The sequence below is a fragment of the Oratosquilla oratoria genome, chromosome 4 (genome assembly GCF_046742065.1).
Source record: "Oratosquilla oratoria isolate Oo_2021 chromosome 4, ASM4674206v1, whole genome shotgun sequence".
Taxonomy (NCBI): domain Eukaryota; kingdom Metazoa; phylum Arthropoda; class Malacostraca; order Stomatopoda; family Squillidae; genus Oratosquilla; species Oratosquilla oratoria.
The window spans coordinates 82,037,766-82,056,190 of record NC_134780.1 but is presented as its reverse complement, the minus strand read 5'-3'; the positions used below and the strand labels follow the sequence as shown (position 1 = coordinate 82,056,190).

At 35.2% G+C, this 18,425-nt stretch overlaps 1 protein-coding gene across 1 annotated transcript; it reads right to left on the bottom strand.

Annotated features, from left to right (window-relative positions):
• Positions 1 to 645: 645 nt before the first annotated feature.
• Positions 646 to 15,634, bottom strand: LOC143024981 (cytochrome P450 6k1-like). The gene is made up of 6 exons (XM_076184531.1): positions 15,270 to 15,634; positions 6,338 to 7,022; positions 5,580 to 5,798; positions 4,797 to 4,857; positions 3,557 to 3,747; positions 646 to 1,393 (listed from the first exon to the last, which is right to left on the bottom strand). Exons 1-6 carry the CDS (start codon positions 15,444 to 15,446, stop codon positions 1,224 to 1,226), a joined length of 1,503 nt encoding a protein of 500 aa, XP_076040646.1. The 5' UTR covers positions 15,447 to 15,634; the 3' UTR covers positions 646 to 1,223.
• Between the last annotated feature and the right edge of the window lie 2,791 nt (positions 15,635 to 18,425).

Here is an 18,425-nt window from a genome sequence, read left to right as displayed (position 1 = left end):
TACATATTTCTTTCTAACCCAAGACGATTCTATTTATTTTAGTGGACGCCATCTTGATTATTCTCTTTAATACGCTGGCATACTTTACTGATGTCATTCTCACTAATACATCCGTGTTGGACTACATGTTAGGTGGGCTGATATGGCCAATACAGGTCCGATGTATAATAGTTGTCAAATTACATTTGTACAAGGACCATGAGGTCTTAGCGTGTCGGGTGTGTACACCCGAGTTCCCTTCAAGACTTTCAATGGTTTCATTACATATAGATGGCAGCGTCCAACACTATCGATCCTCGACATTCAGTATTGCAACAGTTTATGCTTAGCAAAGCACTTAGTCAGGTGATGTTTAGGTACTGAGGGCCCTTTCGACATTGGAATCTCCTATTTCTGAGTGTGGAAAAGCGGTCATGAGTCCCGGGACGAGAATAAAATAAAAAATACAGGAACGCAATAATACCAGGGGGCTTTAAAATAATCGTATCGGAGTTAATCGAGATGAGTTTCATCTGGCTTCTTAGATTGTCCCATCAGCTCAATAAAATCAAAGAAAGTTTTCTCGGATTCAAGTTGGGCGAAATAACGGCTTTGTCAAACGATCTGACGTTTCGTTTCCGTTCCAGGTGAAGAGAAAATACACACTTGTAATAAATGCTTGCCTTTAATAATAAAAAATACCTTTACATGCTTTGTTTAACATATAGACAACTCGCTTGTACACCCCATCTGCCATGGTGACGTTCCCTAAGGAAAAATCAATCAATCAATCACTCAAGGATCGAAGTGTCTTTCTATGGAAGATCTTCTAATTTTATTTATCTATTCATTTCTTTACTTATTTACCTATTCATTCATTTATCTATTCATTTAGTTATTGTTATTTTCTTTTTTCATTGTCTCAATTTCACAATTTTTGTTGATGATAGTAACTCTCTTGCAGAAAGGTTTAGCCTTTTTAGAAAATTACTTTGATTTGTTTTATTTCCAACTAATTGAATATTAATAAAACTGTATGAATTTTAATACAAAAATTCAGGATCGCGGAAAGGACCACTCAGCAAAAAAAGAAAAAAAAATAATGATAATAACAATGATAAAATAAGACAAAAAAATAAATAAAATAAAAATAAACAAATAAAAAATAATCCTATCGTTCCTTTGGTCTCTCACGACGTCAAAAGTCGTCCTTCCTTCCTTCCCTCGTCCCTTCTTTCCTCCCTTCACGCCTGAATTGGCTCGAAGACTAGATTGATGCCGCCCTTGGCCTTCATCATAGTCAAAGAGATGTCGACCTCGAGAGGACCCTCGTGGCCGGGCGCCACATTGAGTTTCATGTTGAGGACCAGGTGCGCCAGCGCCAGCTTGGTTTCCAGAAGAGCAAACCGCATTCCTGATGGACAGAACAAAAAGAATAAGATAATTATATAGATAATTAGATAAATAGATAAATATATACATATTGTGAGGCTAATACCTATATCCCTCTTCAGGAAAGTACAGGTTACAAGAAATGATTGAGGCATAATTACAATTGAGATGTAAGTGGAGGAGGAACAAGTATAGTTTGACACAAGTTATTCCGTCACGCAGAACGGAGTCAGAAGGATGGGGATATGTGGTCAAACGGGTAGAGGTGTGAGGTCAGAGGGGATGCGGGGTCAGGAAAGTTTGGGGAGCGGATCAGGAGGGTGAAGATTTTTAATCAAACAGCTCACAGCCAGACGTGAGATTATGTCCGGGGATCATTGAGCTTTGGAGATATTCAAGTTTCGGACATTCTTCTATTAAGACGGATTCAACAATTTTTCTCCTGAAGCTGCAGGTGCACTTAAACAATATTTTGGCCTTGTCCCAGTCAATACTATGATTTTTCTTGCTGTTTTTGTTGCGTTCGAGGTATTTTTGGACAAGTTGAACTAATCATCCACCATCTTTAAATTCAAAACCGATTGGAATCAACAGATCCTCTTTATATATATATATATATATATATATATATATATATATATATGTATATATATATATATATATATATATGTGTGTGTGTATATATATATATATATATATATATATATATATATATATATATATTAATTAATTAGAAGGATTGAGGAAGATTTATTTTTCACAGTTTATAGGAAACCTACCCATTCAGGTAGTTATCTTTACTTTTTCAGTAACCACCCCGATAAAGGAAGAGTGTTGCCTCCGGCCTTTTTCTGAGAGCCTTTAGTGTCTGTAGTCCTAGATTCTTGGACCAGGAGATTGACTTCATGAACAGGCAACTTTTGAAGTTGGCATACCCGTCCTGGTTCCTGAATCAAGAGCTCAGCAAGGCTAGAGCAAGCTACCATAAACTTCAGTTCCTACCACGCAACCCTCTTTCCAAGACGTTTTAAAAATCCTATTTTGCAACTCCATCAATCCTTCTTTTAATTTAATCCCCAACAACCGCCTCACAGTTGCTTATCATTACCCTAATACTGTACACAAACAAATTGTTAATGTCCATCAAAGGTTAAGGGGAGCTGAGGCTCCAGGAGTTTATAGCCTACCACGTAGAGATTGTGATTTACTGTTCCTTGGCCAAACCGGCAGGGATCTTAACACAGATTAACTGAGAACAAAGGATCCATTAGATATGCCCAGGAAAATTCCCCTGTGTTCCAACATCTCAGAAACAAAAATCATATATTTGACTGGGACAAGGCCAAAATATTGTTTAAATCCACCTGCAACTTCAGGAGAAAATTATTAAATCCCCCTGAATAGAAGAATGCCCGAACTTAAATATCTCCAAATGTCAATGGTCCCTGGACATAATCTCACGTCTAGATGTGAGCCATTGGTTTAAAATCTTCACCCTCCTGATCCTGCTCCCCAACCATTCCTGACCCCACACCCCTTCTGACCTCACACCTCTACCGTTTGACCACATATTCCCTACCTTCTGACTCCGTCCTCCGTGGCAGAATATCTTGTGTTAATCTATACCTGTTCCTCCTCCACTTACATCTCAATTGTATTTATGTCTCAACCATTTCTTATAACCTGTACTTTCCTGAAGAGGGCTATAGCTATTAGCCAAAATATAAAAGTAATACTTTCTTCTAAGTTTCCTTTTATTCCGATTACGAGTTCTTTGTGAATGCACACACACACACATATATACACGCACACATATATATGTATATTTATATATATATATGTATATATAACATTATATATATATATATGTATATACATATATGTGTGTGTGTGTGTGTGTGTGTGTAATATATATATACATACATACATGTATATATATATATATATATATATATATATATATATATTTATACATATTTTTGCTTGTAACCACGAGGAAATTAAAGATCGGAATACTGAACGTCTATTAAGACATTTTCGAAGTACTTTGAAAATGTCTTGATAGACGAAAACGTTCAGTATTCCGATCTTTAATTTCCTCGTGGTTACAAGCAAAAATCTTTATTCACGTGTTTTTTGTGATTACTGTTGCATATATACATATATAAAATTCTGAGTGACGCACCGATGCAGTTTCTGGGTCCCTGGCCGAAGGATTGGAAGGCAAAGTTTTGTTCAGGGGTTTTGTTTTCAGGGAGGAAGCGTTCCGGCTTGTATTCTTCTGGGTCTTCCCAAATTCTGGGGTCCCGGTTCAGTGCCCAGATTTGCACTCCGATCACCGTGTCCTTCTCGATTATCAAGTCAGTTCCGGGAATTCTGCAATAAATGTATTAAAAAAGTTATAGAATCAATATACATGAAGCTGACTCCTTCTAATCCTCACCATCAAAATCAATTGGGGCAGACGCCAGGGAGCCTTTTACTTCACTCACACTCCGGCATCAGTCCCCTTCACGGTCTCTCTGAGCAGGCAAGCTCCCATGCAGGCACCCTTCCTTCCTTCCTTCCTTCCCACTCCAGACAGCTCTCGACAGGTTCGATCCACTTGCCCCAGCAGCCAGGAATCCTGTGTGGGCGTCCCCTTCCTCTCCTCCTCCATCGAGGGTTGTCTCGATCTTTTTCTTTTTGGCTACCCTCCCATGTAAGGGAGAAAAAGCCTTATGTATATGTATGTATATATATATGTATTTATGTATATATATATATGTATATATATATATATATATATACATATATATGTATATATATATACATATATATATATATATACATATATATATACATATATATATACATATATATGTATTTATATATATACATATATATATATACATATATATATATATATATATATATATATATATATATATATATATATATATATATATATATATATATATATATATGCTCATACAGTACAACAACTGATCCAGTAGCTGCAGTCCGTTACCTGGGAGGCGTAGGTCTAATCCTTTGCTGTAAGGTGACAGACAAAGGACACACGCCCACACACGTCACAATGAATCCCAATTAGCGACTCCTCTCATGTCACCACTTTGGAGATTAAGGGTTATCTTGCACCCCTCCCCATCAAATTTCTTGGGTCAAAAGCATTGCAGCGAGTCAAAGATTTTCCACAGCAAGGTTTCACAACTTAATCTACGCTTCTACGAGAAGTTAAGTATAGTGTAGTGTGATGTAATGAGATAAATGAATTATGACTATAGTGATTTTATGGCACTGTTATAAAAGAACATGCAGGTCTTTGGGCGATCAGAGTGCAATACGAAGAGAGCAAATAATACAAAATAAAAATTGCCCATGGATTAGGCCATGCTATATCTATAACTAGAGGGTCAACGTACGTGTATTCTTTGGTGGTGAGTCTCTCGGTAACCGGTGCTGGCGGAAAGAGCCGCAGCGCCTCTGGAAAAGAAGAAAAGGGTCACCATCAGACTCCATCGATCACTGGCAACGTACACCCCGGCTGTCCCAGCACACACGGGCAAATTTGATAACTTCGTTCATAGCGTGACCCAACGACAGCCGCAACTGTCTTCGCCTAGCTTCCCCTCTCCCATTTAAGTCTTTAAAATTAAGATCTGCAACTGCTGTCATTGTTGTGTGACACCGCCTAGTCGTGATAGTAGTGGTATCGACCAGATAGTGTTTGAAGACCGAATTAATGAAAACTTGTGTTATAGTAAACAGAATGGAAGGAAACTGTGCTGGATGTAATCTAGTAGCAGTAGTTACAAGGGGAGGAGAGGGATGGTCTCTGGTTGTGATCTCTCCTTTTGAATAGTGAGAAAACAGTAAAAATGAATGAAAGTAAAATCATCGCTGACTTTCCACTCGTGTTTCCTGAACCGCGGTAAATACTTGCCCTACACACGGCCATAAAAGAAAAGGAAGAGAAAGAGAAAGAAGATGTACTTATCCAGTGAAAGTGGGTGGTCTAACTTAGATGATCCCATAGTCCTACAAGAAGGCAAACCACGTTTATTCTTATTTTGTGTTTTTTTTTTTCCAATGTATATTGTTTTCTCGGTTCCCTGAATTCCTCGTTCTCCCATCAACTACCACTCCAAAACTATCATATCATGTACCCTGCAGTGTGGGAACCATTGGTATACAGTCAGACTTACCGTGTATACAAGCCTCGAGGTATTTGGCTTCTCCTATGGCCTTGTAGTTGAGTTCTCCATAAGTCTCCATCAGACCTCGGAGCTCCTCGCGAATTAGCTCTTGCACTTCCTGATGTCTGGCCAAAAGACCCGCAGCAAAGCTGAGCGCCGTGGAGGTGGTTTGGAATCCCGCGAAAAGGAACAGGACAACTTGGGAGATGATGGTGTCATCGGTAACGGCTGTGCAAGCGAAATGTATATTCTTTTTTAGAGTATAACAACGAGGGAGTTTTTTTTTTATTCAACAAACACCGTCCTAGATGTGACCAACAACTCTCATTAAGTCGAGTGAATGAGTCATGATCCAGTGTAACATGTGGATGCAGGTCCGAGTGAAATACAAAGTGATATGTGATCGCGGATATAATCACATGTGCGCATACACACCACATATGTATATATATCCATATATATCTATATCAGAGACTATATAGTCAGAAATGCCATGCTGAACGGCTGAGTACAATTGGGAAAACAAGTTTTTCGACGCATTGCTAGGATGCATTGGTATCAAAAGAGTTTTTAATTCGCGTGTATAGTTGAATAAGCGGCCATCAGAAATAGACACGTTAACCAAAGAAAACAAGACTTCATTACTGACTACATTAGTTTTCTACGTCTTTGTTGCCAGGTGCCAACAATGCACCACATCAGAATGTGTCGAGGACCTTGTTTCCTCAACTGTATACGAGAAGATAAATCACTTTAGATCCACTCACGATATTTGCTCTTCGTCGTGTCCAGGTCGTGTTCTTGTTTGGCCTCCATCATCAAGTCTATGAAGTCACCCCGCCTTTCGCTGTTCTTCCTCATTTTTATGGTCGCCTTTGCTGTCTCAGTGAAGATGTCTATGGCAGGATCCATAAGTCTCAAACTCAGGAAAGAAAAGAGTCGAGAACTGGTAAGAAACACAAGGAATTTTAACATCGTCGCAAATCCTGGGGGAGTTGAAATTTTCTCGGCTGCTACGGCAAACTCGTCCTTTTCGTTGTCAATGCAGTTTGTGTTGACCCCGAAGGCGGAGGTGGCGATGCTGTCCAAGGTGAAACGGTTAAAGAGATTGTGCATGTCCACTTTGTCCCTCGTGGTTCCTTCCTTTAAACACCACTCGACTAGTTTCTTGCACTTTGCCTCGATCAAGGGGAAGGTCCCTTTCAGCTTCCCCGAAGTGAAGGTAGGGGTAATGGTTGATCTCAGCCCCTTCCATTTTTCCCCTGGTATCATAGATACCATTTCATTAAAGACCTTCTCTTGCGAGTGACCGAAGTCAAACTGTCTTCGGTCCACAAAGTGGTCGAAGTCCTTCACCAGGATGTTCTTCAAAAGGGTGAGGTCTTGGACAATTAAGGCAGGCTTGAGACCTTCGTACCATCCCATGTACGGGGCCTTCGACTTCATCAGATACTGTGTGGAAGAAGGAAATGCTGATTAATCTACTTGACAGAGAAGAATAATGTAAACTCCTTCAGTACCGTCACTTACATTAAGAACTTTGTTCTTGTTGATGGCAAGCAATTTTATGCAGTTGAATGAGGAGAATAGGGGGTTTCGACTGTATGTATGTATGTATATGCGTGTTTATCAGTATATGTATATATGTATATATAAATAAACACCAAATGTATATATATATATGTATATATATATATATGTATATATAAATAAATATATGTATATATTTTTATATATATATATATATATATATATATATATATATATATATATATATATATATATATGTACATATAAATAAACACCAAATGAAGAAACAAGTGCACCATTGCAAGCAGATGGAGTCTATCCCTAGCATTACAAGTTCAAAATCACCCTGAAGTGCTCAGATCGGAGGGATGGTTAAATTCTATGCGATCTAAGTGTGTGCTTTGACTCCTCCACCCATTCCCTTATAAAGGAGGAAGGACCTTTGTTGCGTATGGTCTTGTACAATTTTAAAATCAAGCGATTATGATTTTTATGTCACATCAGGCAGTATCAGCGTCTGACAGGAATGTGTTACAAAACTTTGATTTGAGACAATGATCATTTCTTGGTTCATTCTTGAATATTGATCATCAACACATGAACTACAATGAATTATAATGATAAAGCATACTGACAGTAGGCCTTTGTGCCCTCTTTGGCGATGAACCAAACTGGGTGATGTGAGTTTAGATTACCTTCCAGTATATGGTTTGTTAGTGGTTGGAGTTAAGGGGTGTAGCCTCGAGGGGCTGGTGTTTAGAATTTTATGCAAATGTCTGTAAAGTTTTATTTTTTGTGTTTGGATTGAAATAATTTCTGTTGTGATTTTTTTTCTATGTTGTGTGTATTAGTGTTATAGATCCACCTTTGTGATATGTGTTGTCTTCCCCTACTGTTGTGTAATCAATGAATATGGGTAGTGTAGATTGTTGTGTTTCTTAAATAGAGCTATGTGTTTGTGATTCCATTTATGTTTATTTGTAGTATATTTTGGTTATGTTTTGTGTATTTGTGGATTTTCCGTGTGACGGTTACAATTCTTTATGTACTGGTTTGTGTTGGACAGTGCAATGTTTGTGAGGAGGATCCTTGAGTGGCATGTGTTGCACTTTATTGATGAACATGAAAATTTTATTGGTTCCTAATATGTTGGGCGTGTTTATCGACCTAGATGTAATAGTAATAATAATAACAGTAAAAAACAATGATAATAATGATGATAATAATAGTAATAATAATGATAATAACAATCATACTGATAATAGTAATAATAATAATAATAATAATAATAATAATAATAATAATAATAATAATAATAATAATAATAATAATAATAATAATAATAATAATAATAATAATAATAATAATAATAATAATAATAATGATAATAATGATAATAATAATAATAATAATAGTAATAATAATGATAATAATAACAATCATTCTGATAATAATAATAATAATAATAATAATAATAATAATAATAATAATAATAATAATGATGATGATGATGATGATGATGATGATGATGATGATGATGATGATGATGATGATGATGATAATAATAATAATAAGAATAGTGATAATAATAATAATAATAATAATAATAATAATAATAATAATAATAATAATAATAATAATGATAATAATAATGATAATAATAATGATAATAATAGTAATAATAATAATAATAATAATAATAGTAATAATAATAATAATAATAATAATAATAATAATAATAATAATAATAATGATAATAATAATTATAGTAATAATGGTAATAATAATAATGATAATAATAATAATAGTAATAATAATAATAATAATAATAATAATAATAATAATAATAATAATAATAATAATAATAATAATAATAATAATAATAATAACTAGCGGAACCCGTGTAAATTACACGAAAGAGAAGAGGGTAAATCATTGCATCAAGATGGCAAGAGAGGTGGAATATCCTCTCCCTCTGTTGTCCTTCAGGGTACACTATAATGTCACGCTGGACAGGAGGTGCTCCATCATCACCGACAAATATTGCTGCAATTTCATCATTTGTTGGATTATTATCGAGAACTTCGAGAACTTCGGCATTTTCGAGAACTTCGGCACCTTCGAGAACTTCGGCACCTTCGAGAACTTCGGCATCTTCGAGAACTTCGGCACCTTCGAGAACTTCGGCACCTTCGAGAACTTCGGCACCTTCGACAACTTCGGCACCTTCGACAACTTCGGCAACTTCGAGAAATTCGGCGCCTTCGAGAACTTCGGCGCCTTCGCGAACTTCGGCCCCTTCAAGAACTTTGGCACCTTCGAGAATTTCGGCACCTTCGAGAACTTCGGCACCTTCGACAATTTCGGCACTTTCGAGAACTTCGAGAACCTCGACACCTTCGAGAACTTCGGCACGTTCGAGAACTTCGGCACCTTCGAGAACTTTGGCACTTTCGAAAACTTCGGCAGCTTCGAGAACTTCGACACCATGGAAGGTCGTTGCTATTGATGTAAGTATGACACAAAAAATAACAAACACGCTATCGTATAATAATAATAATAGTAATAATAATAATAATAATAATAATAATAATAATAATGATAATAATAACAATAATAATAATAATAATAATAATAGTAATAATAAAAATAATAACAACAACAACAACAACAAAAACAACAAAACAATAATAATAATAAAAATAATAATGATAATAATAATAATAATAATAATAATAATAATAATAATAATAATAATAATAATAATAATAATAATAATAATAATAATAATAATAATGATAATAAAGTCTACGGAACAAACACGCCTTATTTCAACCATTCGAGAAGCGTGACACACAAAATAACACACACGCTATCGTATTAATATATATGATAATATTAATAATAATAATAATAAAAATTATAATAATAATAATAACAATAATAAAAAAATAATAATAATAATAATAATAATAATAATGATGATGATGATGATGATGATGATGATGATGATGATGATGATGATGATGATGATGATGATGATGATGATGATGATGATGATAATAATGATGATAATAATAATAATAATGATAATAATAATAATAATGATAATAATAATGATAATAATAATAATAATAATAATAATAATAATAATAATAATAATAATAACAATAATAATAATATAATAATGATAATAATAATAGTAATAATAATAATAATAATAATAATAATAATAATAATAATAATAATAATAATAATAATAATAATAATAATAATAATAATAATAATAATAATAATAATAACAAAATAAAAAACTGATTATACAAGCTGTCTGTGATCAGTGTCACATCCACCCACAGTGCTAACCAGTGCTACCCAGACTTCAGCGCAGACCTAACATAAGTACCCAAATTTTGAATTTTATATTTGTATATCATAAACCCATAGATACATATAAATAATCCACGTATCAAAGACATAAAATAATCACTTTAATTAAAATTCTTTAGATGTAAAATAACCCACGTAGAACTATCAGAAATAACTATTAATTACAGTTATAGAATATCAAAGACCACGATAGACAAAACTCAATAATTAAATAACAAAACATCCACCAGTGCAATTTTAACTTACGAGATAATTTTTCAATTTCAACGTAGACTAACTCAAAATAACAAAATGTCACCGCGAAGAAATCTCCCAAACAATCACCCGATAAATTAGGACAAACCAAAGTACAACGACAAATCCCAAGATGAACATAACTAACACTTAAACTATGAAATTACATTAATTATTCCTCCTTCGGACGCAGGACGTCATGCGATTCGTCAGGTTAGGTCCTCACGATAATTTACTTATCAAAACTTTTCTCACTATCTGTAAAAGTACTTCTTCACTTCCTTCCGACCGTGAAGCCCCGGAATAATACAATCAACCCCCCCCCACTCAAAGAAGATGAATAAGCATTTCATACCATACATACATTAGAATCTTTAAAAAAAAATGAACTGCCTTAGATAAACATAAATATGTATAAGCGCGATAATAAGAACAACAGAAAGCATAATTTCCCATGAAAATTGTAGCCAATAACCATTCACAATACTCAACTTTGTATATATCTCTATGCAATGTATAAATATTTACCAATAGATATGAATATATAGCTCTACACAAACTAACATATTATTCAAAAACAAACTAACCACTTGGGATGTCATGTCTTCAGTAAAGCTATGACTCTAGTGAAAGTGTACAAACTAAGTATATCTCAGAGAAAAGAAATAATCAAAAATTCTCATTGAACAGAGAAAGAACACAAGTGAAAAGTGAAAATTCATTTCATTGAAAAGAGAATATACAAGTGTAAAATATTTACATAGATTTATTGAACATATTCAAGATATGATAATATACGCAAAAACCCCCCTTTTACTCATTCAAACAAATTTTACAAATCAATAACCCCCCACTAGCAACTTAACAAATTATCATATCTTATTATTATTCTTTTTTTTTACAATTATGTATGCCAAACCCCACTGTCACGACCTTAACCCAAGGTACGCGGATGTACCTCAAAAGGTCGGGGAGGCAATGTAACCATTACTAACCATCACCTACCACGCACGTGATCCACATCCTTGCAACATAGCGAGACTCCCCTCTTGCTTACCTTGCATTTCCCTGAACATACATCTAAGGCAGCACATTTCAAGACAAGATATAGATACCCAATGTCACTAGACTAACCTATTAAAAATCCTTTATTATAACTGCCCTATTATATTACCCATAAGCTAACATATATATAATATACCTAACAACACCCACCAACTATACGACTAACAACCCACTAACCCCTTATATTAACCTACGACACCTATGTCGCGAACGCCAGAGCTGAGCAGGTCAAGAGCCTACCGGCCAGAGCTGAGCAGGTCAAGCCTGCCAGCCAGGTGTGCCCGAGGTCAAGGCCCGGCACTTACTGTATTTTACCCAAAGAGCCTATATATGTTCTATTTTGTTGATAACTCCAGATTAATAAATAGAAGAAAACTCCCCCTTTGGAGTTTATCTCGCCCGCATTAAGTCCATCTTATGTAACCACAGCCATTATCGGTTACAAATAATAATGATGGTAATGATGATGATGATGATGATGATGATGATGATGATGATGATGATGATGACTAGTAATTGGTTGAATGATCGAAAACAGAGAGTTGTTTTAAATGGACAAACTTCTATATGGAAAAATGTTACAAGTGGAGTTCATCAGGGTTCCGTTCTTGGGCCACTTCTATTCATAGTATATATAAATGATATAGACCATGGACTAAAATCTACTGTTTCCAAATTTGCTGATGATACAAAACTGTGCGGAGTGGCAAATGATCACTCAAACCAATTAGATATTCAAGAAGATTTAGATCAATTACAGCAATGGTCTGAAAAGTGGCTAATGAAATTTAACCCAAGTAAATGCAAGGTAATGCACATAGGTAAAAAATAACAGTAAGTACGATTACAAGTTCAATCAGACAAGAAACAATGGTCTCAAACTGTCCGGAAATAGATTCAATTTGGAAGTAGGTAGAAACAACTTTGCCAACCGTGTAGTTAATGAATGGAATAAACTTCCTGCACAGGTAGTGCAATGTAGTTCAGTTCGAAGCTTTAAGAATCATTTAGATAAATACCTAAGTAAGATGCTGTAATGATTATAATTTATCTTATATTATTTGTTTTTGTTTTGTTATCATTTGTCTGTCTGATTTTCATTTATTATTAGTTATATGTCAATTTATTATTATTTACTACTTACCTGTTTGTTTATTATTTAACTATACCTATGCATTTATTTATGTATTTTATTTGTTATTTACATTATTATAGTTTTTATTTATTGTTTTATTATTAATATGATTTTTTTTTCGCATCCGACCTAGATATGGATCAAAAGGTCTCCTGTCGGCATGCTCCGCCTTTGTAATCCTTTGTAAGTTATTTGGAAATTCGTTAACAAAAGTGGATAGTGAAAAAGATCTCGTCGTAATTATCAGTAACGACCTCAAATCATCCAAGCAGTGTATTTCAGCCACTGAGAAAGCAAATAAGATTCTGGGACTGATTGCGCGATCTTTTGATTTCAAAAGTCCATCACTCATTAACAAGCTATATAAATCGTTAGTTCGTCCACATTTGGAATGTGCTGTTTCCGTATGGTCACCGAATCTCATTAAAGACATTGACAGACTGTAAAAAGTACAACGGCGAGCCACAAAACTGATTCCAAATATCAAAAATAAATCATACGAAAATCGACTAAAATACGTGAATCTGTTTTCCCAAAAAAAGCGTAGACTCAGAGGTGACTTGATACAGGTCTTTAAGATTTTAAAGGGAATTGACATCAAAAGTGACAAATTTTTCACATTGAATGAGAATCAGACAAGAAACAATGGTCTCAAACTGTCCGGATATAGATTCAATTTGGAAGTAGGTAGAGACAACTTTGCCAACCGTGTAGTTAATGAATGGAATAAACTTCCTGCACAGGTAGTGCAATGTAGTTCAGTTCGAAGCTTTAAGAATCATTTAGATAAATACCTAAGTAAGATGCTGTAATGATTATAATTTATCTTATATTATTTGTTTTTGTTTTGTTATCATTTGTCTATCTGATTTTCATTTATTATTAGTTATATGTCAATTTATTATTATTTAATATTTACCTGTTTGTTTATCATTTAACTATGCCTATGCATTTATTTGTGTATTTTATTTGTTATTTACATTATTATAGTTTTTATTTATTGTTTTATTATTAATATGATTTTTTTTTCGCATCCGACCTAGATATGGATCAAAAGGTCTCCTGTCGGCATGCTCCGCCTTTGTAATCCTTTGTAAGTTATTTGGAAATTCGTTAACAAAAGTGGATAGTGAAAAAGATCTCGTCGTAATTATCAGTAACGACCTCAAATCATCCAAGCAGTGTATTTCAGCCACTGAGAAAGCAAATAAGATTCTGGGACTGATTGCGCGATCTTTTGATTTCAAAAGTCCATCACTCATTAACAAGCTATATAAATCGTTAGTTCGTCCACATTTGGAATGTGCTGTTTCCGTATGGTCACCGAATCTCATTAAAGACATTGACAGACTGTAAAAAGTACAACGGCGAGCCACAAAACTGATTCCAAATATCAAAAATAAATCATACGAAAATCGACTAAAATACGTGAATCTGTTTTCCCAAAAAAAGCGTAGACTCAGAGGTGACTTGATACAGGTCTTTAAGATTTTAAAGGGAATTGACATCAAAAGTGACAAATTTTTCACATTGAATGAGAATCAGACAAGAAACAATGGTCTCAAACTGTCCGGATATAGATTCAATTTGGAAGTAGGTAGAGACAACTTTGCCAACCGTGTAGTTAATGAATGGAATAAACTTCCTGCACAGGTAGTGCAATGTAGTTCAGTTCGAAGTTTTAAGAATCATTTAGATAAATACCTAAGTAAGATGCTGTAATGATTATAATTTATCTTATATTATTTGTTTTTGTTTTGTTATCATTTGTCTATCTGATTTTCATTTATTATTAGTTATATGTCAATTTATTATTATTTAATATTTACCTGTTTGTTTATCATTTAACTATGCCTATGCATTTATTTATGTATTTTATTTGTTATTTACATTATTATAGTTTTTATTTATTATTTTTTTATTAATATGATTTTTTTTCGCATCCGACCTAGATATGGATCAAAAGGTCTCCTGTCGGCATGCTCCGCCTTTGTAATCCTTTATGATAGCAACACTAATCATGAGAAGATGATGAAGGAGAGAGATGGTAATTGGGAAGTTTCTTTGTTTAGCCAATAAGACTCTAGTCGCCCTGTTTCGAGTTGTCTTTCTCCAACTGTCAACAAATCCGTTAGTATACAAAAGGCTGATTGAGCTGTGTTCGGTTTTTAAAAGGGCCTCCTTTGTCCTGTGATTATCTCCCCTTGTATGTCCCAATATTTGTCTCTACAAATCTATTCAGTAATAAATATAATTCTGAAAACCATGGTGGTAAAATACTGCTAATAATTGCAATGGTAACATAAAGGAAAATGACAAAAACAATAAACGGTGTCGTCACCTACCTCGAACACAGTTTCAAACACATTAATCTTTTGGGAGAACATATGATGCATGTGTCCCATTACAGGGAGCATAGGCGGCACGTAGACTCCCTTGGACTGCCAGTACTGCTGTCGGTGATGGCAATACCCAAGAAGCAGTACCACTAGGGTCACAGCCAAGGTCAGCGCCACCAACATCGTGTACTGTGGAACAAAGTGTAGGCCAAGTCACGGAAAAAAAGGAAAATACAAGACCAACGACTGCCTTTCACTCCCGCTTGCGATCACCGTCTCTGGGCGCCGACCCGCACTACGTCATTTCCTAGTGACGACTGACTCACTGTGGTAGGCGGACCTTGCCAGCCCGGGAGCCTGTTGCCTGATACAGCCAGGTAAGCCTCGACAGCTACCCCATTGTGTTATCTCACATCTCAACTATTGCGTCAACTATTGCAATTATTCCAAATGAACCGTGAAAATAAGTGGGGAGGGATTGGAGGCTCTTGGTAGCTGTGAACGGTGCCACGTGTCATCATCCAACCACATTCGTAATGTTGTTGAATCCACTGGTCTGCGTTATTATCAACTGTGCCTTGAAAATAGTGGCCATCAGATTGAAAAAATAGTCTTCCTCCCTTGCCTAGTTACCACATGCGTGTTCCTAAATATCAAGACCGATGACTACTATTTTCTAAACATGGCTGAAAACACGAACCAATGGATTCGACGATACAAAACATAATGAAAATGTAAGTATATTTTGGACACCCACCGTGTGTTATATACAGATATAGATGAAAATATATATATATAAATATATATATATATATATATGTATATATATATATATATATATATATATATGTGTGTATATATATATATATATATATATATATATATTATGTGTGTGTGTGTGTGTGTGTGTGTGTGTGTGTGTGTGTGTGTGTGTGTGTGTGTGTGTGTGTGTGTGTGTGTGTGTGTGTGTGTGTGTGTGTGTGTTTACCTAGTTTTATCTTACGGGAAGGGGAGCTACGCTCGTAGTGTCCCGCCTTTGTGTCTCGCAGTGTCTAGATTGCTCTTAAATTCGTGTATGGTTTTCGCACACACTATTGTTTCGTCTAGTTTGTTCCGAGTGTCTACCACTGTGTGAAAAACTGTTTTTCTTCAGATCTCTTCTGTAGCTATCTTTTTTTATTTTTTTCCATGTCCTCTTGTCTCAATTTAACAAGTCCTCTCTACCGAGTATTTCTGTGCCATTCATGATTCTATAGATCGTCAGTACCCCTCTCTCTCTTCTTTGCTCCAAAGTCGGTAAGTCCAACTTAGCCAGTCTCTCTTCATATGACAAATTGAAAGTGTTGGAGCCATTTTTGTGGTTGCTCTCTGGATTCTTTCAATCTTCTTTATATTCTTTTTGGTACTGGGTGACCATAATGTCGCAGCATATTCCAGTCTAGGCCTTATCAGTGTGACTAATATCTTTTTAATAATTTCTTCGTCTTACGGTGCTCTGAGTCAAGTGCTTTGAGATTAGGAAAGTGGTGAGGTCTGCAAGATTGGGGTCTTGTCAAAGACGAGTACCAATGTAAATGTGTGTGAATCACGTGCATGGTTGGTGATTGGTAGTGACGGTAAAGGTATGGAGGTCATTGTATCTCTCACTCCAACTCTCCATTACGTCATGAGGACGTATTCTTATGTAAGCATAGACTAGGAACCTTAAATTTAGGTGAAAAGGGAAAATCCCCACCCTCCAGTTCAGGATTCCATTAGAGGAATGCTTTTAGGAATTTTTAATACATAAATGTTACATCACAAAACGAGGTAACGGAGCCTTGATCTGAATTACGAAGTAGTAGTCAGTATCTTCGCCCAGAGATACGAACACTCAGGGGCATTATTGGATATAACGTTTAGGATTAGTCATTCAGAGTCAAAGACTCATCCCTAATATGTAGGTTCCAGTGTTTCAGTGAAATACCCTTGAATATAATTTAAATTCATTTAAAAATACGGAATTATCATGGTTAGGATGTATTATAATTTATTCAGTAGAACGGACTCTGAGTCGTAGACCCATCCCTAACACAAAATCATGATGGAATAGGGAGATTTACATAAACAAAGACACGGATTTATCGAGCATGGTGATCGATTTTTTTTTTTTTTTTTTTTTAATAGGTTATAGGAAGAATTCATTTGTCAAAGGGATTGTGGCCAAGCGTGTTCTCTCCCAACGTTAAAGAAAAATTATGTGATTAGGTTAGAATGCGGGTTAGGTTAGATTGGTAATTGTAAAGTGATATTCAAGGTGGCCGGACGGTTATAGGTGTAATACCCCCACGGTCATTTCACGCCATTGAAGCGTTGAATTTATACCCCTTTATTTCTTTTCGCTACCTCTCTAGATATCATAGATTGTTCATAAGTAATAAACCAAGGTAATTCTTTTTCAATTTAAATTAGAATGTAATTGGATAGAAAGCTCAAAGGAAAAGAGACGAACGTTCTTGTACGGCGTGGAAGCGTTATATTTCTACCCCCACGTCTTTGTCACACTCTTGTACGACGTGGAAACGTTATATTTCTACCCCCACGTCTTTGTCACATCCTTGTACGGCGTGGAAGCGTTAGATATCAAACCCATTGGCGTTTTTGCTATCTGTGTATTTACACACCATATATTTTCGTACACTGGATACCCATTTAAGTAGATAAATATACAATATAGATATAATATCTTATAAATCAGTAAGTCAACTGGTTGTCAACTTGAAATTTCCTTGAATTCACCTAACCTGGGTTTCGCAAATATAAGTAATACTTAAACGGTCTGAAAAAGGGAGTAATGGATTGAAACCGTATGTTCACTCACGAACCACACATAGTCACGTATATAATATATAGTGATTGGGATGGTGGCAGCAATTACTAATCACATTATATATACAAATATTTGACAAATTGTCATCATCCCACTTGGCGCTCTTGATTGAACACGATTTCATGAAGGCGTAATATACATCTCGCCCATCCATTCATTAATTACTCAAACATAATAAAATAAATAACATAGTTGCCGAGTGTGGCACTACATATTTTGGGTGTCAGCGGTGGCAATACACAGAGTCAAGAAAACAAAAGACTGCTCGGTTGTGTGTGTGAACGCTTCCATTG